Source organism: Pelodiscus sinensis, chromosome 1, assembly GCF_049634645.1.
Source record: "Pelodiscus sinensis isolate JC-2024 chromosome 1, ASM4963464v1, whole genome shotgun sequence".
Classification (NCBI taxonomy): domain Eukaryota; kingdom Metazoa; phylum Chordata; order Testudines; family Trionychidae; genus Pelodiscus; species Pelodiscus sinensis.
In genome coordinates, this window is record NC_134711.1 from 135,206,116 (window position 1) to 135,231,580 (window position 25,465).

The 25,465-nt window shown below is 45.8% G+C and overlaps 1 protein-coding gene across 2 annotated transcripts; it reads left to right on the forward strand.

The window, feature by feature from the left end:
• Positions 1 to 342: 342 nt before the first annotated feature.
• LOC102462918 (C-type lectin domain family 12 member A-like) lies at positions 343 to 23,958 on the forward strand. 2 transcript variants are annotated; one of them, XM_006125953.4, is made up of 7 exons: positions 343 to 624; positions 5,605 to 5,703; positions 6,727 to 6,870; positions 8,323 to 8,477; positions 11,094 to 11,209; positions 11,828 to 11,944; positions 21,053 to 23,958. In XM_006125953.4, the coding sequence occupies exons 1-7, from the start codon at positions 534 to 536 to the stop codon at positions 21,057 to 21,059; spliced, it is 729 nt and encodes a 242-aa protein (XP_006126015.2). In that variant the 5' UTR covers positions 343 to 533; the 3' UTR covers positions 21,060 to 23,958. The 2 variants fall into 2 exon arrangements, with proteins under 2 accessions (XP_006126015.2, XP_075758826.1); XM_075902711.1 differs by lacking the exon at positions 6,727 to 6,870.
• Positions 23,959 to 25,465: the final 1,507 nt, after the last annotated feature.

Genomic DNA, 25,465 nt, shown 5'->3' on the forward strand with positions numbered 1-25,465 from the left:
AGCTCCTTGCAGCTCCTGTTGGTCATTCCCATCCAATGGGAGCTGTGGGAAACAGTGTCCCAGTGCATGCCACTTCCCACAGCTCCTATTGATTGCTAGGTCGGGGGTGGAGCCAGTTGCGTATTGTAATGTTGAAAAGGAGCCAGTAGATATTAACCCATCCCTGGTTGCTGGCAAAGGGGCTGTGTTTTGTTCAGAGATTATGAAGAGAAATCAGAGCAGGGCAGGTGGGCCAGAAGGACCCAGAACACCCTCCGAAAGGATGTTATGACAGAGAAATGTTCCCTTTTGACTGAGGAAGAAACGGAGGAACAGTTCCTCAGTCAAAAGGGAACATTTCTCTGTCATAACATCCTTTTGGAGAATATTCTGGGCCCCTCTGCTGTGATGTCTGGGTTGCCTCATTTCTATGTACCAATGCATTAAAAAGGAGCCCTTCTGAACGGCAGATCCTGTTCCTCACTCAACAGTTGCAGAACCTTGCCTGTGTCTTAACTTTTTTACTTGAATTAAAGCTTCCCTCTTCACCAACTATGACAGAGGAAATAACATATGCAGACCTGGAATTTAATAAATGCTATGCACTGGAAAATATCCCAAAGCCTGCTGCTCCTGAGGAAAAAGGTACAATCTTTATGTAGTTATTGCACTTAAATTAGCTAGGCTGAAAAATGTTCACAACTTGATCTTAGGCAGAATGCACCAAATTCACTCCTGTAAGCCACTCTTCTCAATAGAGTCACACAAGTGGTTTTACTGGGATTAGTACAGAAGCATGCACAGTGCTTTCAAAGCATGGACGGAGATGTTGTCTCTCCTCACATGATTTTATCATGTAGGGACCCGCTCCTGCAAATGCTAACTGCTGGGTGCAGTACTACTTACCCTGAGTAATGCTACTGAATTGATTAGGGCTGCCCATAGCAGTGAGCACTGTGCAAGGTAGCAAGTGTTTGAGGATCAGGCTCTGGAGTAGAGTTTGACAGTCTGGAGGACACGTTGTGTCACCAGTTCATAATGAATTCATTGGAGATTTCTGTAGAATCATCCATGGCATGATGTGGCCCTAGGTTAGGATTTTATAGTTGCCAAACTCTGGTTCACAGGAAAATCTTTGTTCTTTTTCATGTTGGACTGCTCCTGGTTGCTTCTTAAAATGATGAAAGGTCTAGAAAACATGAGCCATGAGGGAAGGCTGAAGGAATTGGGCTTGTTTAGTTTGGAAAAGAGAAGACTGAGAGAGGACCTGATAGCAGCTTTCAGGTATCTAAAAGGGTGTCACAGGGAGGAGGGGGAAAATTGTTCTCCTGGGTCTCTGATGATAGGACAAGAAGCGATGGGCTTAAATTGCAGCAAGGGAGGTTTAGGTTGGACATTAGGAAGAACCTCCTACCTTTTAGGCTGGTTAAACACTGGAATACATTTCCTAGGGGGGTTGTGGAATCTCCACCACTGGAGATATTCAACAGCAGGTTAGACAGACACCTGTCAGGGATGATCCTGAACAGGGGTGGGTGTGACATAGAGGGGACTATATTCACTCTTGTAGTCACCGTATTCACTCTGATTTTGTATTCACTCTGTTTGCTTTGTTGTGTCATATGTGACTCTACTGTCCTGTGCTGTTCTGTAGTGACTCTGTGTGTGTGTGTGTGTGTGCGTGTGCGTGTGCGCGTGCCTCAGTTTCCCTGGGCACTGCAATGCTATCTGCATGAGGAGGGGAGGCTGGGCATGACTCACAGTCACTCATATCCTGAGGACCAGGGGACAGCAGCTAACACCTTGCCCAGGAATCTGAACAAAGGAGGGGGCAGAGCTGCCTAGAGGGCTGGGACCAGTTACTGGGTGTGTGAATTCATTTTTCTGCTGGCTTCAGGAGAAGGGAGTCTAGCTGGATTGGGGGGCTGGGCAGTGGTCCAGTGCCCTGCCTCTGGGCCCCCTTTCCCTAGGATAGATTGTACTGGATGCTCCCGGTTCCTGTGCTACCTTGTGTCTCTGTGAACCAATAAACCTTCTGTTCTTCTTCCTGGCTGAGAGTCACTTCTGATTACCGATGGAGATTCAGGGCCCAGTGACCCTCCCCCCACTCTGTGACAATGGGCAATAATTTTTAATGGGGGCCACTCCAAGATTTTGTCACGTGGTCAAAAGTCACACTTCTATGGAGGGGGTGTAGTGTCTGAAATGGAGGTTGGGTGCAGAAGGGAAATTAAGATAGGCGATTGGGGTGCAGGAGGGGGGAGCGGTCTGAGAGGGAGTTTGAGTGAATGAGGGGGCTGTGATCTTGGGCAGTGACTTGGGGTGCACAGTCCAGTAGGGGAATGGGTGCAGGAGAGGATTCTGGGCTGGAGGAGGGGCTCTAGAAGGGGGTGCAAGGTTTTTGAGTGAGTTGTGATCTGGGAGAAGGGGGAAAAGAGATACAGAGGGTTTGGGGGGGACTGGAGCAGGAAGTCAGAGGGGAGAGATGGGGTGAGATGCCAGAGGCAGGCTCTGGCTGGGAGGCGCTTACCAGCAGAAACCTGAGTTAGACTGTCTGGTGCAGGCTGCTCGCTACTCCATGTGGCTTCGCTCCGGGCATCGGGAGGGGGAGGGAGAAGGCTTCCCACATTGCCTTTGCTCCCAGCAAAAATTCTCAGCTCCTATTGATCAGAAACTCAGAGATTGGCCAATGGGAGCTGAGAGATTTTGCTGGGGAGTGAGAACAGTATAAGAAGTCTCCCTTCTCCTTCCGCAGCTGTCCAGAGAAGAGAGCAGCTGGCTTTTTAAAGTATGAGCTACTCTCCACCTAAGGGTTCCAGCGAGATGGCTGCAGGCCAGATCCAGTGGCTTGGAGGGCCGGCAGCAGCCTCTTGTGCCTCTTGCTTCCCGATCTAGACAATGCTTGGTCCTGCCGTGAGGGCAGGGGACTGGACTTGATGACCTCTTGAGGTCCCTTCCAGTCCGAGTGTTCTATGAATCTTTCTCATGGGAGATTGTAACATTTGGTGACAAACAATAACTTGCTTTCATGATATGGAGCATTTTCAGTGACTTCATGTGAGAGAGTAAACACAGAAGCTACATCTACACTGGCATGATTTTCCGGAAATGCTTTTAACGGAAAAGTTTTCCATTAAAAGCATGTTCGGAAAAGCACATCTAGATTGGCAGGATGCTTTTCCGCAAAAGCACTTTTTGCGGAAAAGCGTCCGTGGCCAATCTAGATGCACTTTTCCTCAAAAAAGCCCCGATCGCCATTTTCGCGATAGGGGCTTTTTTGTGGAAAACAAATCTGAGCTGTCTACACTGGCCCTTTTGCACAAAAGTTTTTCGGAAAAAGACTTTTGCCCAAACAGGAGCAGCATAGTATTTCCGCAAAAGCACTGACAATCTTACATGAGATCCTCAGTGCTTTTGCAGAAATTCAAGCAGCTAGTGTAGACAGCTGGCAAGTTTTTCCGCAAAAGCAGATGATTTTCCGGAAAAACTTGCCAGTCTAGACACAGCCAGCCAGAGAAGAGGGATATACTTGAAAGTCATAGTTCCCTTCTAAAAATACGCCAAGGGCACATTAGTAAGGGTACGTCTAAACTACATGGCTCCGTCGACAGAGCCATGTAGATTTGTTTTTTTGGCAAAGGCGAATGAAGCCGTGATTTAAATGATCACGGCTTCATTTAAATTTACATGGCTGCCGCGCTGAGCCGACAAACAGCTGATCAGCTGTTTGCCAGCTCAGCGTGCTAGTCTGGACGCTCCCCTGCCGACATCAAAGCCCTTTGTCGGCAGCCCCGGTAAACCTCATCCCACGAGGAATAACGGGGCTGCCGACAAAGGGCTTTGATGTCGGCGCGGGAGCATCCAGACTAGCATGCTGAGCCGGCAAACAGCTGATCAGCTGTTTGTCAGCTCAGCGCAGCAGCCATGTAAATTTAAATAAAACATTTAAATCGTGGCTTCATTTGCCTTTGCATATCTGTCTAATCTACATGGCTCCATCGATGGAGCCATGTAGGCTAGACACAGCCTAAGTGTAAGAAAAACAGTTCCCAGAAAACAAACTTGATTCATGGAACCGTTTCTTGATTCAATGAATGGGAAATGCTTAAATAAAGCACTTACCATACTGGCCTTTTGTTTGTGCTAGATGCCTGAGCAATTCAAATCACACAACCATGCTAGTCTTCTGGGACAAAGAAATATCATGAGCTTTAATAAGGGTAAGATAAGATTCTTGGGATGGAAGAATCCCAAGCACTGTTACAGGCTGGGGACCAACTGGCAAAGTAGCAGTTCAGCAGAAAAGGACACGGGGATTACAGTGGATAAGAAGCTGGACATGAGTCAACAGGGTGCCCTTGTAGCCAAGAAGGCTAACAGAATATTAGGGTTCATTAGGAGGAGCAATGTCAGCAGATCCAGAGAAATGATTATTCCCTTTATTCAGCATTGGTCAGTCCACATCTGGAGTATTGTGTCCAATTCTGCCACTCCTCTCCATACAGATGCATTGGAGAAAGTCCAGCGGAAGGCAACCAAAATGATTAGGGGCCTGGAGAACTTGACTTACAAATAGAGGCTGAGGGATTTGGACTTGTTTAGTCTGCAGAAAAGAAGAGTGAGGGGGGATTTGATAGCAGCCTTCAACTTCCTGAAGGGAGGTTCCAAAGAGGATGGAGAGAGGCTGTTCTTAGTGGAGATGAATGGCAGAACAAGGAGCAATGGCCTCAAGTTACACTGGGGGAGGTCTAGGTTGGATATTAGGAAAAACTATTTCCTTGGAGGGTGGTGAAGCACTGGAAGGGGTTCCTTAGGGAGGTGGTGGAATCTCCATCCCTAGGGCTGTGTCTAGACAGGCAAGTGCTTTTGTGGAAAAGCGTCCGTGCCAATCTAGACGCTCTTTTCCGTTAAAAGCATTTGCGGAAAATCGTGCCAGTCTAGACATAGCCTAGAGGTTTTTAGGTCCCGGCTTGACAAAGCCCTAGCTGGGATGATTTAGTTGGCGTTGGTCCTGCTTCAGGGAGGGGTTGGACTCGATGACTCCTGACATCTCTTCCAGCCCTAGGATTCTAAAGCTGCTACTGGGCTGCTCCAGTTTGTTTACTTACCAGCTCCGCAGTCACAGAGCCTCATGTCTCTCATTGGCTGTGGTTTGCCGTTTGAGAAACACAGATTTAAACCTTTTACCTAGCATCATAGTCTGGAATTTAAGTGGCAGGATTGCGTATAAAAAAATCAGGTATCTATAGGTAATTGTGAAGTATGACTTTATTTTGCACAAATAAATCCACAAGCAAACAAACTCTTCAAACTATATAGTAGATATGGATACATACACATATTGGATATATCCTTTTGTATAGCTTCCTTCACTTCTCTTCTAAACTGGACTGGCTTTTCCAGCATAGCCTTCTTCGAGACTTTTTGAGTATCTAGTAAAGATATTAAAAGATTACCAATTATCATTCACATTTTTCAGATTAAATTCTAATTCCCACCTGACTGGGCTTATAGTTTTTTTCATCTTTGTGAAGCTGGCCCTGTTGAAGTGCTTAGTGTGATAAAGCACCAAACACAAGGATATATGTATTACTGGTCTGGAGCGGAATCTGCTGTTTTTACCAGGACTCCCCCCTTCATGTCCCACGTGGCGTTTGGCTGCCCTGACTTTCCTCACACTATGCTTGGCATTGCTGGTAGGGCTGTTAATCCTGGGAATCATGTGTAAGTATCAATATTTTATTTATTCGTTAATTTGGTGCTTGTAAAAGATGCTAGTTTGACCCACCCTTTCTAGTCGGAAGTTGATGAGTTAAGTATTGCAAAGATACAACATGGGCAGTAGTAATATTAATTTTCCAGACACACCCACATGCCCACCAACAGGTGAGACAAAGGGGGTATTTGCTCCAGGGCCTGGCATTTCAAAAGGGCTCAGAGCTCCCAGCAACCAGCACTGCTGCAGAACGAATCTGCAGAGTCCCTTGGAATTGCCGTAGGAGTGCCACTCTGAGGGCTGGGGGCAGGGCCAGTGTCATGGTCCAGGCGGTGCCAAAGGCTGACTGCCCTCGGTCCCACCCCTTCCACCTGAGGATCCACCCCTTCCAGGGGCATGGAGACAACCCCACACACACTTTGCCCCCAGGCCTGCTGTGGCTATTGGCCTTGCTGCTCACCCATGAACGTATTTTATCTTGGCTATGCTGGAGTCGGATTACTGCTACAAGTAGCAATCTCTACTTACGTTGCCACCGGGGACTTTCTTGTGCCAGCTGGGGTAATATTATTTTAATGTAAAAACCAGACCTTTTAGGAACTGGAGTCACAGCCATTAACTAATTTCCACAGAGCATTTCTCAGGTAGGGATGTCTGTTGGTTAATACTGGCCTATATTGGATACAAATTAGTGACAGATAGCGAAAGACTGTACCCATTAACAGGCTAGCTCCTTTTAAATTGTTTTCAATAGAAAAATTATAGTAAGCCTGTGATATCGCTGCTAATCATTCCTACATGAAATAATCTCAGAGGAGTAACTGTGTTGGTCTGTAACTTTAAAAACAAGTAGTCTTGTGACAGATTAGAAACTGACAAAAATATATAGTAGCATGAGCTTTTTGGGTATGACCCACTTCATCAGATGAGTTTTTGAACTAGACGAGTAGAATCACCAAAATGAACAGGACAGACAAGAATAATTTTGATTTGTAAATGATCAGAATGAAAAATGCTTTTGTGAACTTCAGTTTTTCAGGTTTCCAGTGACTTCCAGCAGCAGATTAGGAACCTCATGAAGAAACAGGAAACTCTGCATACAAATTTCTCAACAAGGTTGCAAGACATGAAAGATAATTTGTGTCTTAAAGGGGAGGAAAAGAATAAGAATAATGGTAAACAGGATTGTTATGCTCATAGAGTTCTGACCTGTATTCCCAAATAGATACAGGATGGGCAATGGTTGTGCAATTTTCTCCATCCACTTTTCATAATGTCCCTAGACAATTAACTCTATCCTTGCATCAAAAGGGGCCACAATTGGGTGTGTGCAGTTAGTGGAGAGGTGAGACACAAGGGAATTGGGCACTCTCCTCTAGGCTAGTGATTGTGGTGCTTTTGCAGTGTTGACACCTGCCTCTTTAATAATTGGATTTTTGCTAACAAACTGATTTCTCCTGGGCCACAGAATAGCATCAAATGGTAACTGTTCACTAGACATGTTTCTCAGTGGGCTGCAGGACAGTGTGGGCAGTTAGATTTAAATTTCCAGTCAGTCCCTCTGGAGAATGAATTACAAAAGCAGCAGGTCTCTGGAGAAGCAGGAGTGCTTTGTGCCACACAACATAGAGCTAGGTGAATAGTGAATGTCCAAAGTGGCGACCAACATTATTTGAATGTGGACAGCATTCAGCCAAATTAACAAAAAAGGAAAATATTCACCTTGGTGAAAATGGCTCATTTTGGTAACTTTACATGAAATATTTCAACCCTTAGTTTCTAAATCACCTTGCTTTGAAATTTGTTTCACTCGATCCCCATGAATTTGTTTCAGTGAGAAAAAGATTGCTGTACTGATTTGAAATTATAATTTTTTTAAATTATTTTTCAGATGCTGAACAAATATAAACCAATTATTTACTTAGTTCCACTCAACAGTGTCCTCTTTGGTCAAATAAGGATCGATATTGATGGATCTTGTAGTGAATTCTATGGAATGTTAAGGCTATGTCTAGACTACAGGCTTCTTATGCAAGAAGTTTTTTGTGGAAAAGATCTTCTGCAACAACTTCTTGTGCAAGAGCGTGTCCACACTGCAAAAGCACATTGAAAAAATGATGCGCTTTTGCACAAAAGAGTATCCACATTGCATGGATACGCTTTCGAAAGAAAGCACTGATAGCTATCCACAGAATGGCCACCAGGGCACCTGTGCTTTTTCCTCTTTCCTGTTTCTGCACAAAAAAACCCTGTTGCCCATCCACACACACTTTTTTGCACAAGAACTCCTGCACAGAAAGAAGCTATTCCTCGTAGAAAGAGGAATAACTATTGTACAAAAAAAGCCTTTCGTTTTTTTGCACAAAAATGCACTTGAGGTGTGGACGCTCTGCAAGTTTTTGAGCAAAACCTCTACCCAAGGGTAGAGCTGGACCAAATTTGGACTGGTCTAGACTACGCTGAAGTATTAGTCTCACATGATTACCTGTTCTGCCCTGAGGAATTAGGGTCACATACATTACAACTCTGCAAATTCTGTGTGTAATCAATCCAATGGCTGTAGCCTCCTGTATTCTCCGCTGACTTGCTTAAAATGAGAAACAAAGACAATTCCTCTCGTTTTGTAGGTCCCAGTTGTATACTCTGTCCTGTTAACTGGCAATGGATGGGAGGTGACACCTGCTTCTACATTTCAATGCAGAAGAAGTCCTGGGAAGAGAGCCGGCAGTTCTGTTCCTTACAGAATTCCACCCTTCTCATGCTAAAAGACAGGGAGAAACTGGTACAGTCCCAGTCCCAGAGTGTTCTATTTTATCTGTCCAGCCGAACCGCAGCGTTACGGACACCTCAGGAATGGAGGTTGTTTCTCATTCCACAGTGTTTGTCACCGAACACTCCGCTATGGGATGCTTCTCAGGGTGGACTGCTCAGAACAGAGGCTCAGATCCCTGCAGCAATTGCTTGGGAAGTGGGCTTGAAACAGGCAGCAGACCCCTGGCTGCAAGAGAGATGAAAGAAGCACACTGGGGTATCAGTGTCAGTGGGCATGCAGTGGAGTCTGTGGCCCTTTATCATTGAGCTGCTCCTCCACTGGGGGCATGTCTACACTGCAGCATTATTTCGAATTAAGAGAGTGTGTCTACACAGCAAGCCCCGTTATTTTGAAATAATTTCAAAATAACGGGCTTTTTATTCTAACTTCGGTAACCCTCAAGGAGTAAGGGAAGTCGGAGCAAGAGTGCTTTTCCTTCGACTGCCTGCTGTGTAGACAGTGTCAGAAGCCAAAATAAGCTACTTTGACTTCAGCTACACAATTAACGCAGCTCAAGTTGTGTAGTTTAACTCAACTTTAGCCCACAGAGTAGACGTACCCCCAGAGCGCAGACATGACCTCTGGCTCTACTGTGTGTAACTTTTCAGGAGTCTTTGCAAGACAAATTGTATGTTGGATATTATGACTCTATTGCCTCAGCATCCCCACAGTGTGGAACAATGCAGAGTACAGTGCATCTGTCAGTTACTGGATAAAAGGTGTTTGGAACTTACTGCCACAGGCTATTAGTAAAGCAAAGACTAGACCCAAGTCTCTCCGACTTTCCTGTGGTTATGAGCAAGGGGTTTGCCACAGGGGGCACTGCCTTCTGTCTGGTTCTTGAGTAGGTTGATCAGTGCTACGCAGGTAACACGTCCTGCTCTCCTGTTTGCTAGTGGGATTCAAGGGAAGGATTTCCACATTTCCATTCACCATGGTCCTGAAATGTGTTGACTCTTTTACACTGGGATAAAGTGGCCATCAAATGCTAGCACTCTGATCTGGTAAGTCTTACACGCACTGAATCCTGGGGTAAATAACATCACAAGCTGCAGGGAACCCTTGGTCTCCTATTGCCAGGTATCTGTTGGGAGGACTGGATTAGGTTTCAGATGTGAAGTGTAACATCCATTTTTGTTATTTTTCTTCTGCCTTCACATTACCAACTGTTTGTTTTCTTGCCAGGATCTCACTTTCCTCCTTTGTGCAATGTTACACAGGAACTGCCTTCTCAGTATCTAGTAAATACACAGAGAACCACGCAAAATATCTGTTATACCAAAAAGTCACTTATTCCCTCTGTCTCTATCTGCACAGAGACTTTTAAACAGAAAACTCTTCCTTGGAAGTCTCTCAAATAACATCCATTGCATGTTGTAGGGAGAGGGGCAGGGCCAAGTCTAAATATGTGGTAGTTCTCAGATCCTCAATTCGGTCATTAACTTCCAGTTATGTATTTGCTTCAGAGAAAACAAAATGCACATGCGAGGGGTGGGCGGAAGAGAAGAGTAGGAAATGAAAGGGGGAGAGACCATCCATCTCTGACTTGCTGGTCAGGTACTGAAAGGCCCCTGGCATGCAGGCCCGCCAACAGGGAATGGGAGGGCAAAGGGGGAAGTTGCCCCAGGGCTTGGTGATTCAAAGGAGCCCAGGGCTCCAGGCTGCCGTTGCTGCTACTGCAGCAGCAGCCCGAGCCCTTTCAATCACCTCCAGAGAGCTTCTTGTGGCTGGGGCATGAGCCATGCTCCATGTGGTGTGAAGGGCTGGCCGCTTCCATCCCTTCTGCCCAAGACCCCTTCCAGGACTGAAGAGCCACCCCCCTCACACACACCTTCTCCAGGGTCCCGCGCAGGCTGGCAGCTCCCCTGCTAGACACTGATGAATCCCAGCTGCAATTCCCTGGCTCAGGAAAAATCTGACTGGGTCATCCTGACTCGAATAATTCCTTAGGGAGCAAAGCTCCTATGGAATCACATCACACCAATATTTACAGCTTACCAGAGCCATTGCAGAAAAGGGCTGAGCCAAGCTCTCCAGAGGGCAAAGGGGAGACCTGAGAATAAGGCCAGGATGGAAACTGCACGTGAGGTAAGGAAACCGGAACATTTGGGGCATGTGTCAGGAACTGCTCAGCACACCGTCATGGAGAGTCAGCGTGCCCAGTCACATGGATTATGAAATCTGAGTAAAGGCCTAATGGGACTGTAAGTCTCTGCATGCAAAGAGCTCAGCCTGTCAATTTCCACTTGGATGCCTAAGATGCAGGACACACCCAGCAGGACATTCAAAGTGCCTAGGCACCTAACTGCCTTTAATTTTAATGGGGTCTAGGCACTTTTAAAACCCTACTAGGTACCTGTCTTCACCTTCAGGCCCCTGGCAATAGAGAGGTGACTTAAATCTGTGCTGCAATATTGAATTGTCTGAGAGGCTTGAGGGTCCGGTAATACACATTAGGAAGGGGGTGCCATGCCACTGGCCAGAAGTTTCCCAGTCACTGATTCACACAGGCAATTTTTTTAACCTACTCAACTGTGACAGATAAGAACTTGGGCTCTTTTGGGAAATAATGTGATTTCCCCACAGAACCACGTCCCTCCAAGAGATAAGTCTCAATATTACTGGATTGGTCTGCATAAATCTGAGAGTGCCGGCTGGCTGTGGGAGGATGGCTCAGATCTTTTGACAGAGAAAGCAGATTGGTAAGTTATAAATGCTTAGGACCAAACTGCAGCCTGTCCTGTGTGGTGGTGCAGTGGGAAAGGATGGGCCCTATGTACTCTCCTACACTGTCTGTGAAGTGACCAGAAGCACTAGCAGCTTCTGTAGGGCTGCTACTCCCTAGCCTATGTGGGTGAGGAAGGAATGGAGCGTTGATAATCACTCACGGGGCACTGACAGCACAGCTGAGCTGGCCTGTGGGGAGGGCAATCTGACCTAGTTGTAGGGCACATGCACATTACTTACACCAGGGAAATGGGCAGGCACGTACTAGGGATGTAAAAGTGTAGTCAATTAACTGATTTAAACTGGCTCCCCTCATGGCCTAGCTCCCACCTGGTACCCCACGCTGCTGTCTCTGATACAGATATAGAGGCAGCAGTGCAGAGAGGCAGGAAGCTCCTCAGGAGCGGGCCAGAGTGCAATGGCTGCCAGCCCCACCCCCAGGGACTATGAAATAGTTGGGTAGCCAATAAGAATGAACGAAGTTACTTGACTATTCAATTAACTGATATTTAACATCCCTAGCACATACTATGCCCCAAAGAGATGCAGAGTGCCAATGTCAAGACCTAATAAAATGATGCTTTGTTTTCTAGGATTGGCTCGTATCAATTTTATAGATGTGGCTACCTGCATGGACTGATGATTAGTAACCATGACTACTGCACAATGAAGCACTTCTGGATCTGTGAGAAAGCAGTTTTCAAACTAAGGTACGGCCACGTCACCAAAACAGACACTGGCTTGATCAGTAGGATGCAACAAACTCCACGTTTTGTTTTTGTGTGTGTATTTTTTGTTTCTGTGAGTCAGTCTGAAAGACTCCTAGTCTCCTATTCGAAGTGTGGGGAGAGAAGCACTGCACAAAAGGCAGATCACTAGGCACGGAACCACATAAGCTAGCCAGTGGGAGATGCTGTGGAGCAGCCTGGACAAGCCCTGCCCTTCTCACAAAACAGGCACCTAAGTCTAGCCTGCAAAAGGTGCCTAGCTGTGCTGCTCACTCTTCGCTCGAAACACTCTGTGGTGTTAGGCACCTAGACTGAGTTTGTAAGGAGCCCAAGGCATGGGGTGACATCCCTTGTGTGTTTCAGCCCCCTGGCTAGGGTACTCAGCTGGGATGTGGGGGGACCCCCCTGCAAGTTCCCTTTCACTTGGGAGGAGAAGGAGTTTTAACAGGCGTGTCCCACATCTCAGGTGAGTGCTGTGCAGCCTGGGCAATGGGACAGTCTGATATAAGACTCTTTCCCCTCCAGTGGAAGCTCTCCTACTGTGGATAATGAGAGCAGGGGGACCGTCTCCTGAGTCCTGCACATCCCGGTGAATGCTGGCTCTCCTAGAGCCGCATGGGCCAGAGAGGGGGAGAGAGTGCAAGGATGATAATGACTCTTCAATGTAGCAGGCAGGGCACTGAGGCAGGATATGGCAGATTGAGGTGGAGGGTGACCAGGGTTCTCTTACGTGACCCAACCCAAACACTGGGCTAACAGTCATGAAGGGGAACCTGTCCCTGCTTTAGAATGCAAGAACTGCTGCCACTGGGCTCGCTCCCCTCATCCCTCTAGCCCTGGATCTTCTCTCCAGCAGTGGCCCACCTTGGCTTTGCAGGAGCGCACAAACTGGCCAGGTGCAGAGATCCACCCTGCCTTCACCTTCTAGATGCTGGTGATCAGAGGCTTAGAGTCACCCTGGGCATGGGACTACACACCTGATCAATGGCTAATAGTCACTGATGGACTACCTTGTCTAGTTCCTTTTTGATCATCACAATATCCCATGACAGTGAGAGCCACAAGTTATTTGTGCATTGTGTGAAAAATGCTTCTTGTTTGTATTAAACTTGCTGCATGCAAATTTCTTTGAGACACATGATTACTGTATTTTGAGAGAGGCCAAATGGCACTTCTCCATTCATTTTTCCACACCATTTTATAGACCTCTATCATATTCCCTTCCACTCTACCTCTTCCTGTCCTTGCTCTGCCCAATTCCCCTTAAAAAGCGGCGAGGAGTCCTGCGGCACCTTATAGACTAACCGAAGTGTTGGAGCATAAGCTTTCGTGGGCAAAGACCCACTTTGTCAGATGCAGGTAGTGGAAATTTCCAGAGGCAGGTATAAATATGCAGGCCAGTATCAGGCTAGAGATGACGAGGTGGATCCAATCAGGGAGGATGAGGTCCACCTTTAGTAGCTGATCTGGAGGTGTGAATACCAAGAGAGGAGAAGCTGCTTTTGTCCATGGTGGCTAGGATGGTGTTTTCTGGAAGATCACCAATGCATTGTAGTTTCCTCAGGAAATCAGTAGTGTCACGGAGGTAACTGGGAGTGCTGGTGGCGTAGGGTCTGAGTAGAGAGTCCACATATCCTGACAGTACTTCAGTGAGAGTGCCAATGCCCGAAACTGGACAGTAGGGACTGTCCAGTCATCAGCCAAACTGGACAGTCCCTACATAAAAGAATCAATGGACACAAATAAGATATTAGGAATGGCAATATACAAAAACCTTTAGGGGAACACTTCAATCTCCCTGGACACACAATTGCAGATCTAAAGGTAGCCATCCTGCAGCAAAAAAACTCAAGATCAGACTTCAAAGAGAAACTGCTGAGCTACAGTTCATCTTCAAGTTTGACACAATCAACTCAGGATTAAACAAAGACTGTGAATGGCTTTCTAACTGCAAAAGCAGTTTCTCCTCTCTTGATATTCACACCTCCAGATCAGCTACTAGAAGTGGGCCTCATCCTCCCTGATTGGATCCACCTCATCATCTCCAGCCTGATCCTGGCCTGCATATTTATACCTGCCTCTGGAAATTTCCACTATATGCATCTGATGAAGTGGGTCTTTGCCCGCGAAAGCTTATGCTCCAACACTTCGGTTAGTCTATAAGGTGCCACAGGACTCCTCGTCGCTTTTGCAGATTCAAACTAACACGGCTACCCCTCTGATACTTGACAACACTTCCCCTTAGGTCTCCTCCCTGGAGCCCTCCTCCTCCCTTGTCCCCAAATGGCAATCCTCAGCGTATTTAGAAATAGCTATTTCGAAATAAGGCATGTGTAGATGCTCCACTGCTGCTATTTTGAAATAGCCCCTCACCGGGCCCATTTTCAGTTATTCCTCCTGAGGCTCTAAATCAACATAGCACATTAGGGAAGTGTTACCAGATTTGCCCAATACTCTGGGGTATGCTCATTTATTAGGGTTACTCTTATGGGGCTGGGGTGAGGTTAACAATTCTATCACTGTGTTGCTTGTGCTTATGTGTGCTCTCATATGGAGCTGAATTCTCCCTGCTGCCATTCCCCCTCCCACTGGAGCTCTCCTGCAGGAGCTAGGTTCCTCAGGAGGGGGTTCTTCCCACCTTAGCAACACACACAGACACTCACACGCACTAATGAGCATGCCTGAGAGGACTGGGTAATCAGCATGCACAAGCTGACCCCTCATATGTCCCTGGATGCAGCAGGCTGGGTTTAACAGCAATGCCACGCTGCACCCTCATGAGCCTTTGGACTCAGTGGGCTGGATTAAACAGCACTTTAAGCTGCCATCCTCATAAGCACCCCCTATCCCCACTTTTGCTCCACAATCATTCACTGGTAAACCACACAATTAGAAGCGTTGTTGCAGAGCAAATGGGGAAGCCAAAACAACACCCCTTGAGGAAGAGTGAGCGAAAGAGGAAGAAAGAGAGAGAAGCAACCAGCTTAACAATGAAAGTGATTTATTTCTGGGTAGTGAATATATAGCCAAACACACGTAACAGCCACAATATTAAATCTAAATTGGAACTGATTACAAATGTTAGGGCTAGCTAACCATATAACAGTTTACATAGGGCAGAGTCAGGAGGCTAGGCTTGGGCAGAGGGAGGGAGAGAGAGAGAGAGAGAGAGACCTCACCACTCCATGGAGCTTGCACTGAGCGGGGATTCCCAGATGGTGATGGTAGCTGGGGGTCCAGAGGGCAGGAGACAAGCAGAGCAGAGCCCCCAGCATGATCAGACAGGAGATGAAGAAGTCTCAATGGAACTGATGTGCTGTGTCTACATTGGCATGATTTTGCACAAAAGCCCCTGTTTTTGCACAAAATATTGCCACTTGTCTACACTGGCCACGAGTAATTGCTCAAGAACACTGATGTTCTAATGTATAAAAATCAATGCTTCTTGCGCAAATACTCTGATGTTCCCACTCAGGAATAAGCCCTCTTGCACAACTGGTCTTGCGCAAAATGGCCATCAGAGCTTTCTTGCGCAAGAGAGCGTCTACATTGGCATGGATGCTTTTGCGCAAAAGCACATCTCTTGCACAAAAGCACATGCCAGTGTAGACGCTCTCTTGTGCAAATGCTTTAACACAAAAACTCTTGCGTTAAAAGTATTTGCGCAAAATCATGACAGTGTAGACGTAACCATGCAGTTTAAATCCAGGTATCAGAACAGCTTTTCTTGGGCAAGTGTAGGAGTTTTTATAGGGTTAAGACAATAGTTCAAGAGAACACTGGATTTGTTTATGGGTAAACAGAGGTGAGACAATAGAGACTAATCACCCCTGGTTATGGGTGATGTTCCTTGAAGGAGCTCACAAAGCAACTAGGCATTTTCAGTATTTTAGATGTCAATAGGATCATTACTAGAATTGGTCTGATAAACACTAATTTGGGTGTGAGCAGGCCTGGGTTCATTAGCATCTGGAGCAGAGATTTCCCATCAGGCAGTGCTTCTCTGCTTTTGGTATCCCATAGTTCACTGCGGTTCCTGCTTTGGAAGAGCTGGTCTCCATTCTGTATGCTAATGAAATGTCCCTCTTTTCTATCTTCAATGCAGATGAGGCGGGGGTGTTTCCTTAATTCTGTCACCCTTGTCTGAAGGAATTTAGGTGTGTCTTCCCCGGCCTTTTCATTGCTTTGTCTTTGATTCTAGCAGAGGGGGATGGTTTTCCATGAGTGTCACTCCTTGGCTCCCTAAGAGCACAGGTCTGGTAGGTAACAGGAAGCCTGCCTCAGACTAATTTTGAGGCTTCCCTGCAGTGTAGACATAGCCTTGCTGACCACACTCTTCCCAGTGCCTTCTTTGTTTTATCTTCCAATGCTGAGAGTGTGATGAGCTGGGAGAAATTGGCGAGATATAGCCGCATACAAATGTTTAGTGTATGTGGCCTGTAAATACCTTGCAAGGCTACAAGCTACCAAGGTGCCATGCAAATGCCTGCTCTCACTTTCAGGTAACACGAAATAAGATGCAGGCAGCATTATCTCCTATAAATGTAAACAAGTGTGTTTGTCTCCGCAATAGGGGCTGACTATTTTTTGTTTTTGCCAGTAGGCGCAGGTGCCTGCTAGCCCCTAGGCCCACTCCATGCTACTTCTTCCTGTCCCCATTCTGCCCTTGGAGCACTCCCTCCCCCAAAAATGGCAATTCTCAGAGTATGTAGACACTTTTCACACATTAGTTATTGCATGTATCTATCATTGGTCTCTTAACAATGTCAGCATTAAAATAGTAACAAGCAGCATATTACCATGACCTATAGTGTGTTAAAATATTTGCACTCGGCTACATGCTGTCTTTGCTTACATCCCAGTGTAAGGGCATTACCTTCCCTCTGTGTTTCACCCCTGCATGGGGCCTGCTGGAGAGCTGAGGGCCGCTGATGGCAATAGGAAGAAGGTAGATGGGAGAGACAAGCCATGGGGGGGGGGAGGGTTTCTCTTACCCTTTCTCTTTACCCACTACTTCTATTGCTCTCTGCCCATGACCTTTCATGTCTTCTCTAGGACCCGGCTCCCGTTCCTGATATATCCCCCTTCTTGCTTCCCACTCATGTCCCTTTCCCATCTATCTGCTCCCCACGTCCTTGAGGTAGGAGAGATTGCCTAGTAGTTAAGGCGTAGGCCTGGACCTTGGGAGCTCTGGGATTGGTACTCTGTTCTGCCACAGACTCCCTGCTTAGCCTTGGGAAGGTTACTTTACTTCTGAGCTTCCTAGATCATTCAAATGAGACTAAAACTAACCCTGCCTTCGAGGCTAGATCTTTCATGACTGTGTGATGATGGGGGTGTAGCAGGTTGGATCACAGAGATCTCTTTGAGCTTGTCACCCAATGAGCTGGTCATACCAGTGAGACTTGCCCACTGGCTTTGTGGGGTGTCCCAGCACCCTATTCCCAGCCAGAAACTCTGGTCTCCCCTAGCAAAGGTGCAGCATGATACAGATTGGGGGGAGGGATAGCTCAGTGGTTTGAGCATTGGCCTACTAAACCCACGGTTATGAGTTCAATCCTTGTGGAGGCTATTTAGGGATTTGGGGCAAAAATTTGTCAGGGATGGTACTTGGTCCTGCTGTGAAGGCAGGGGACTGGACTCAATGACCTTTCAAGGTCCCTTCCAGTTCTAGGAGATAGATAGAAACTGAACAGCTCAGCTCTGAGAGGGCTCAGTTATAGGGACTTGATAACATCCAGGAACAAAGGGACCAAAACTCCAAATAAATGTCCTGTTGGGTGTAAACATTTTACCTAGAGTAAGTTCGTAAAGATGTTCCCTCCCTTGATCAGTGAAAGAGATGCATAGCTGTTGTCCTGTCCCATACTGCCCCTCCCCCCAACCTGGGTAGCAATTAATTATACTGGGCTTAATCATAAACAAAAGTGTTTAAATATAAAATGTAGGATTTAAGTGATTGCAAGTGAAAACAGAGATCAAAGTTAAGCTACTAAGCAAAAATAAAACAAAACACATGAGCTAAATCTAATACCCCAAGACAATGGTAGGCAAATTCCAGCCTCCAGGCCAGATCCGGTTTAACCCTTGGTGGGCCCCCACCTCTGTGTTTACCTGCGCCTCTGCAGGTATTGGACAAGCACAGCTCTCGTTGGCTGTGAATCGCTGTTCGTGGCCAATGTGAGTGGCAGGAAGCAGTGTCCTGGCCCATGCTGCTTCCCACCACTCACAATGGCAATTCATGGCCAACAAGAGCTGCGATCGTCCAATACCTGCAAAAGCGCAAGTAAACACAGCGGCGGTAGTCTGCCAGGGACTGACTCTGGAGAGATGCCTTTTTCCCCCTATTTTATTGCCCACCCTCTGCATTAAGAGAAATTGTTACAAATCATATTCCTCACCCTAGTTCTTATTTCAGGTGCAGTTCTTCACAAGTAAGAGCTGATATTTTTCTCTGACTTGGGTCTAGCAATGCTCCTTCACCCCTCTCATTACAGTTCTTTCTTTTTTCCAGGTGTTCTTGTGCATCCTCTTAGGGTAGGGAGGCAGTTTCAAAAGCCAACTGAAGACCTTCATTGATTGCTCCCCTTCCCTGGAATCTTTTGTTCAATTCTCCCCTCCCTGCCAAAGAATATAAAATTCCATATGGATTCCAGCACCAGCTGGTGTAATCATGTGTCTCTATAGCACCAAACACAGTTTGGGCTTACAGGAAAAAAAAAACATTCACAGATCATTGCCTTCAGCTCTGGGCCATTAAGTTCCTTAAATACCACTAATGTCTTTCTCCAGTGGTGTGTCTAGACTACATGGCTCCGTCAACGGAGCCATGTAAAGTAGTTTACCTGACATAGTCAATGAAGCGGGGATTTAAATAATCCCCGCTTCCTTAACATAAAAATGTCCACCGCGCTGTGCCAACAATCAGCTGATCCAGCAGAGTGCAGCAGTCTAGACGTGGATCGGTTGACAAGGGTAAACCTCATTTCACGAGGCATAAGGGAGCAGTCAACAAAGGCTTCCCTTGTTGACCAATCCATGTCTAGACTGCTGCGCTGTGCCAGATTAGCTGATTGTCAGCACAGCGTGGCGGCCATTTTTATTTTAAGGAAGCGGGGATTATTTAAATCTCCGCTTCATTGACTATGTCAGGTAAACTACTTTACATGGCTCCGTCAATGGAGCCATGTAGTCTAGACACACTCTAGACGACCTCGATTAATAAGCAGGTTTAAACTTCATATTTCTAACATCATATCCAAAAATGACACATGCACACAAATAGAATATACACATTAAGGGGATTATAAGCTCTTCAATGAGAGGTTACATAACACATTTTATATAAAGTATATTTGAATTATGTGTGGTCAGTGTGAAAGAAGCTATTTGCATATATATTTGCATGTATATGTAACTGCACTTAAGTTGCAGCCCTCAGCATGTGCTATGAGTATCATTGTGTCCCCCGGGGCTTCCAAAGTTGAGTAGCCCTGTAACAGAGCTTTTCCAGCTCTAAAATCTGTGGTTTTATGAAAAAACAAAAAGCTGAATACATAGAACTTCCCACTTATCACTAAATAGATATCACTTAGCATTTACTGTCACTCTCCCAAAAGAAATATATTTGTGTCAGATGGGCCAGAATCAGTCAAAACAGTGTCTCTAAAAGATTCTCCTGTAGCACTTGAATGACCCTGGAAGCACAGAAAACAGGGCTATCTCACAGACACCATTTTGTGGCACTGTTTGCACTCAGTGACTGCCATCAGTCATTCTGAAACAACAAATGCATGATCTAAAGCAGTGGTTCCCAACCTTTTTGAGCATATGGATTCCTTTTCAATCTGTTCACATTTTACAGACCCCCAAGGGGAGCAGCATAAAGTGGTGGCCAGCACATCCCTTGGCCCGTGCTGCTCTCTCAACTCCCACCTCCTCCATCCCTTGCCCACCCACGGAGGATATGGCGAGGGGGGAGTCTCATGGCCAAAAGTAGCTCCTACCCTGGCATTCTGCCCTTGGCCGGGCATGGAGCCCTGGAAAAGAAAAGAAAAGAAAAGAAAAGAAAAGAAAAGAAAAGAAAAGAAAAGAAAAGAAAAGAAAAGAAAAGAAAAAGACAAATAAGCATCAGGCCTCTGCAGGACTGGGAGGGGGATAGGGCTGGAGTGTAAACAGCAGTGCAGCTGGCAGCAGGAGGATGGAAGGTGCCTCGTGGGGTCTCAAGTTCCCATCCTGAGGGTGGAAGGTAGCAAGTGTGCTGATGGTTACAAACGGCGAGCCCCGGGTGAGACTCGCCTGGGAGAAAGTCCCAGTCCTGCAGTGGGCCTGATTCTAACTTTTCTTTTCCTTTCCTTTCCTAAACTTTCCACACACCTCCTACAGTACCGTCGTGGACCCTCAGGGGTCTTCAGACCAGAGGTTGGGAACCACTGATCTAAGGACTGTGGGTACTATTAAACTGTCCTCATATGCATAACTACGTCTATATAGCATTAGACAAAAGGTACTGGATTGCATTATTGTCTCATTGCAAAGGCCTGGCTGCTTTTGGGGAAATGCAACTCTTTCTTCACCACAAATAGATTGGTAAATGTTGATGATCTAGGTCAAGGGTTCTCAAACTTCATCACATCTCGGCGCTCTTCTGACAACTAAAATTAGTACCTGACCCCTGAGAAGGGAACTGAAGGACCATTTTAATTGAGTGAATAGAAAACCTTGGAAACTCACTGTTCAGATAAAAGGGCTAAACACCATGGCTAGATTTAAAAACGAATTGAATCATTGCAGGGTTATCATGTTCATAATTATGTAATTGGAAAAGAGCATAAAAATCAATTTCTGTGATGAATGTTTTTTGGGATGACTCCTGAAGGCCACTCAGAAATGTCAGGCAATGAAGCAAGTAGCTGCTGTCTCCCATGCTGTTGATTCTGCAATGGAATATGCACAGTCCCCATGGGCTCAAATGACTGCACTGGCTTCCCAGCTCAATGCAAAGTAGTGTATTGGTGTTCATCTAAAAAGGTCATTTGGGGCTGGATGGCTTATACAATACTGACCTGTTCTTTCCTTTGTTTTCCCCAGCACATGAGAGAGAGAGAGAACTTGAGAGGTGCCAGTACCCACATGCATTCTTCTGGATTTGCAGGGTTCTCCATGGAGGGCTCTGCTCTCTGAAATGTACTGTCTCACTCATCTAACCAAGGGTTGCCCTGCATATGTGTTGCATTTGTGTCACTGGGCCAGAGCGGGCTGATGTGGCATTTTGTTGTCAAAAATTGTGATGGGTCTTAGATGCAGATTTTTAGTTCAGTTGCATTTTGAACACGTTGTATTGTACTCTTTTAAAATGTACATGCTGTAGTATTGTATATTACTGCACAGGGATAAAATATTGCAGGGGCCTTTCCTGTACTGTACAGGCACTTTGATCTTTGGTGAGGTGTCATTTAAAAAATTGAATAAAAATAGTATCTGTTACTTCCATGGCAGCCTGTGTGTGCATCACAGAAAACCCTTGTGTGTGTGTTCTTGTTAAGAGGGAGACCAGCTGGACTGCACCATGTAAAAGTCCCTGGTTCCAGCTGCAGCTGAATAATATCAGGGGAATGTTGACTATGGATGTCAGCTCCTCCTTCCTTCATCAGAAAGGCTAGCGGGTTCTTGCGCAAGAACATCTTGTGCAAGGGTTCTTGTGCGAGAATTCTTGTGCAAGAACACATCCACACTGCCATGTGCTTTTGCGCAAGAACATCCATGGCAGTGTGGATGCTCTCTTGCACAAGAAAGGTCTGATGGCCATTTTAGCCATAGGGCTTTCTTGCACAAGAAACCCCTGCCGTGTATCCACACTGCCCTCTCGCAGGAGCTGTTGCACAAGAGGGCTTACACTTGTTAGAAAAGATTTGCAGAGATTAGCTCTTGTGCAAGAAGCCCTCTCTTCCCACACTTTACTGTAAATCTTTTGGCACAAGAGCGGGCGGTCAGTGTGGACGTTCTGGGGAAGAACGGCCATTCTTGCACAAGAACCCGCCAGTGTAGACATAGCCACAGAGTAGCATTCTCCCTCCAATGGTCACCTCCACACCAGGGCTCTTATTAAACGGCACGCTTTGCCCCTCAATGCATTTTCCTTCCTGATTAAATGAACTTTAACCAAAGAGCCCACATTCACTTTTCATTGACGTTTATACAAACAAGACTGCAGGATCATAAAAGAAAGAAGAAAGAGACATAAGCAAGGCTATATATAAGTACAGTTCAGCATTTCAGCCACTGTCAAAAATACATTTATGGTTTTTGTCAGCGGCAATTATTCTGAAAATGCCCTTCCAGTAGATATGGGGATCACTATGAGGGGATACATATCACACTAACGTGGAGAGGACTGAATTCCATTTTTAATTGTGGCCCATGGGTCAGTGAACACATTTAGGACATCAAACATCCCACCATCCATAGTGGAACTCCCACTGATGTCGCATGGTGAGCTAATGAAACTTCTTTGAAATGCAGTACTGAAATTGTTTGCTGAAAAATAGTTTTCGATGACTGATCTTTCATTGGAAAGAATCTCGGCTCTAGGATGGAATTTCCAGTCAAAGCCAAAGCCTAGATAGTAGAGAAAACGTGATCTGCCAGGCTAGCCAACACCCGAGTGGTTAATGATAATCCCCTAGGATGTGGGAGCTCTAGGTCAAATCATCACTGAGGCTACGTCTAGACTGCAAGCCTCTTTTGAAAGAGGTTTTTTCAAAAGATACTAGTGAAAAAGCCTCTTTTGAAAAAGAGCATCTAGACTGCAACCAGTACTTTCGAAAAAGAAAGTCGCTTTCTCGAAAGAGAGCACCCAGGCAGTCTTGATGCTCTCTTTCAAAAAAGCAGTTTGCATTACATAGCACCTTTTTTGAAAGAGCACTTTCAAAAAAAGGCATTACTCCTCGTAAAATGAGGTTTTCTGTGGTCGAAAAAATAGCTGCGTTCTTTCAATTTACTTTCGAAAGAACGCGGCAGCAATCTAGACACAGAGGAAGTTTTTTCGAAAAAAGGCCACTTTTTTCGAAAAAAACCTGTAGTCTAGACATACCCTGAGACTCAAAGTACAAAAGGGCACACACATCACCTTGAGAAAGGGTAAGAATGGTAAAAAAGATTGATGGTCTTACGCCTATTGCGACATAGGCGATACACCTAATGCATTGAGATGCCTTCATCGAGTAACATCTTGTTGAGTTAATGATCTTAGAAAGAAAGAAAGAAAGAAAGAAAGAAAGAAAGAAAGAAAGAAAGAAAGAAAGAAAGAAAGAAAGAAAGAAAGAAAGAAAGAAAGAAAGAAAGAAAGAAAGAAAGAAAGAAAGAAAGAAAGAAAGAAAGAAAGAAAGAAAGAAAGAAAGAAACCAGGAAAACAGGCTTCCAGCAGTCAGATGAGAAGGATGTTCTCACATTCAGAATCTATTTCCATTCAGAAGTCATGATTTATTTATGTGGTCTGACCATATAAAGCCAGATTCTGTTCAATAAATACAGCTTTTACAGATATTTTCCACCTGCTGGTGACAGTTGTGTATCGACTGAACTCAGATGTTGATTCCATCTACTTTTCTGTCTTCCTGCTTTTTTGCATTTTATTCTGAAGAATATGATTTCACTTGAGAAATAAGTAATTGTTCCTTTCTGTTACTACCAGGAATAAAAGTGAATGTTTATATTTAATTAGTAGTGCCACTGTATTGGCTCTGTAACACAAGGGTAATTCCTTAAAGCAAGTCTCTGCTCTGGAAAGCTGTATCACCTGTGTATATGCAGAGTCAGAGCTGCAGAGCTGAGGGGCACATATCAGTAGAGCTGTTTGCCTAAAGAAGGGAAGATGCCCCCTATATGCATTAACAGAACTGCTGAGTTTCAAACAGTGACACTTGTGCAGTTCATGGGCTTGTACAGGCCTGCCACAGCATGTCAGTGTCACAAAGGGGGGAGGCACTCTGGATCCATTTAAGAACACATCGTATGACACTGGGATGCTTTTCATCACAATTTCGATTCTGGTTCCTGTGAAGCCTGGGAGCCTATTTTATTAGATAGGACAGGTAACTTATTAAAATAAGTGTGTTTTCCATCACTCTGGTTTCTAGTTGAATTTCTCACCTTTCTGAAAGAGCCCTTCTTCTGAGATATTATAAGTGCCCACAAGAGCTGTGTGGTTTACAGGAAAGATGATTTAAGGTAAAACTGTTAAATCAGAGTTCATTGCTCCTTTGCTTGAGAATATGGGATTTCTGAGCAGTCAGTTTTTGGGGCTGGATATCATAGAATCCTAGGGCTGCAAAAGATCTCAAGATGTCATTGAGTCCAGCCCCCTGCCCAAGTAGGACCAATCCCAACTACAGGCAGTCCCCGGGTTACATGGATCCGACTTACATCGGATCCCTACTTACAAATGGGGTGAGGCAACCCCGCACTAGCTGCTTCCCACCAGCAGACCAGGGAGACGCAGAGCGGCTTTTCTCAGCAGACACCTCATCTTGAGAATAAAGGACTGAGGGAAGTGAGGTGTGGGAGAATAAAACTGAGCTCTGGAGAAATGTTTGACTAGAGTTTCCCCTACAATATGTACCAGTTCTGACTTACATACAAATTCAACTTAAGAACAAACCTACAGTCCCTATCTTGTACATAACCCGGGGACTGCCTGTAAATCATCCCAGCCAGGGCTTTGTCAAGCCAGGGCTTAAAAACCTCTAGGGATGGAGATTTCACTACCTCCCTAGGGAACCCATTCCAGTGCTTCCCCACCCTCCGAGGGAAATAGTTTTTCCTAATATCCACCCTAGACCTCTCCCACTGTAACTTGAGACCATTGCTCCTTGTTCTGCCATCCGTCACTCCTGTGAACAGCCTCTCTCCACCCTCTTTGGAACCTCCCTTCAGGGAGGGATGATAGGATGATAGGAGTTACTACAGGGAACTTTCTGGGTGTCTAGCTGATGAGGGAATTTTCCTCCAGGGTAGATTGGCAGAGACCCTGGAGGTTTTTCGCCTTCCTCTGTAGCATGGGGTACAGATCACAGCTAGAGGATTCTCTGCATCTTGGGGTCTTCAAAGTATTTGAAGGCTTCAAAATCTGAGATATAGGTGAGAGGATTATTCTAGGAGGGGTGAGTGAGATTTTGTGGCCTGCACTGTGCAGGGGGTCAGACTAGATGATCATAATGGTACCTTCTGACCTTAAAGTCTATGAGTTATAGGCTGCTATCAAATCCTGCCCCCTGCCCCCCCACACACAGACTAAGAAGCCCAAATCCCTCAGCCTCTCCTCATAGGTCATGTGCTCCAGCCCCCTCAGCATTTTGATTGCCCTCCACTGGACCCTCTCCAATGCGTCCACATCCTTTCTATAGTGGAATAGTAATAGATATGTAGCCGGGTTAGTCTGGTCTAGCTGAAACAAAAAACAGGACTATGATCTGAGGAAGTGGGTCTGGCCCACGAAAGCTCATC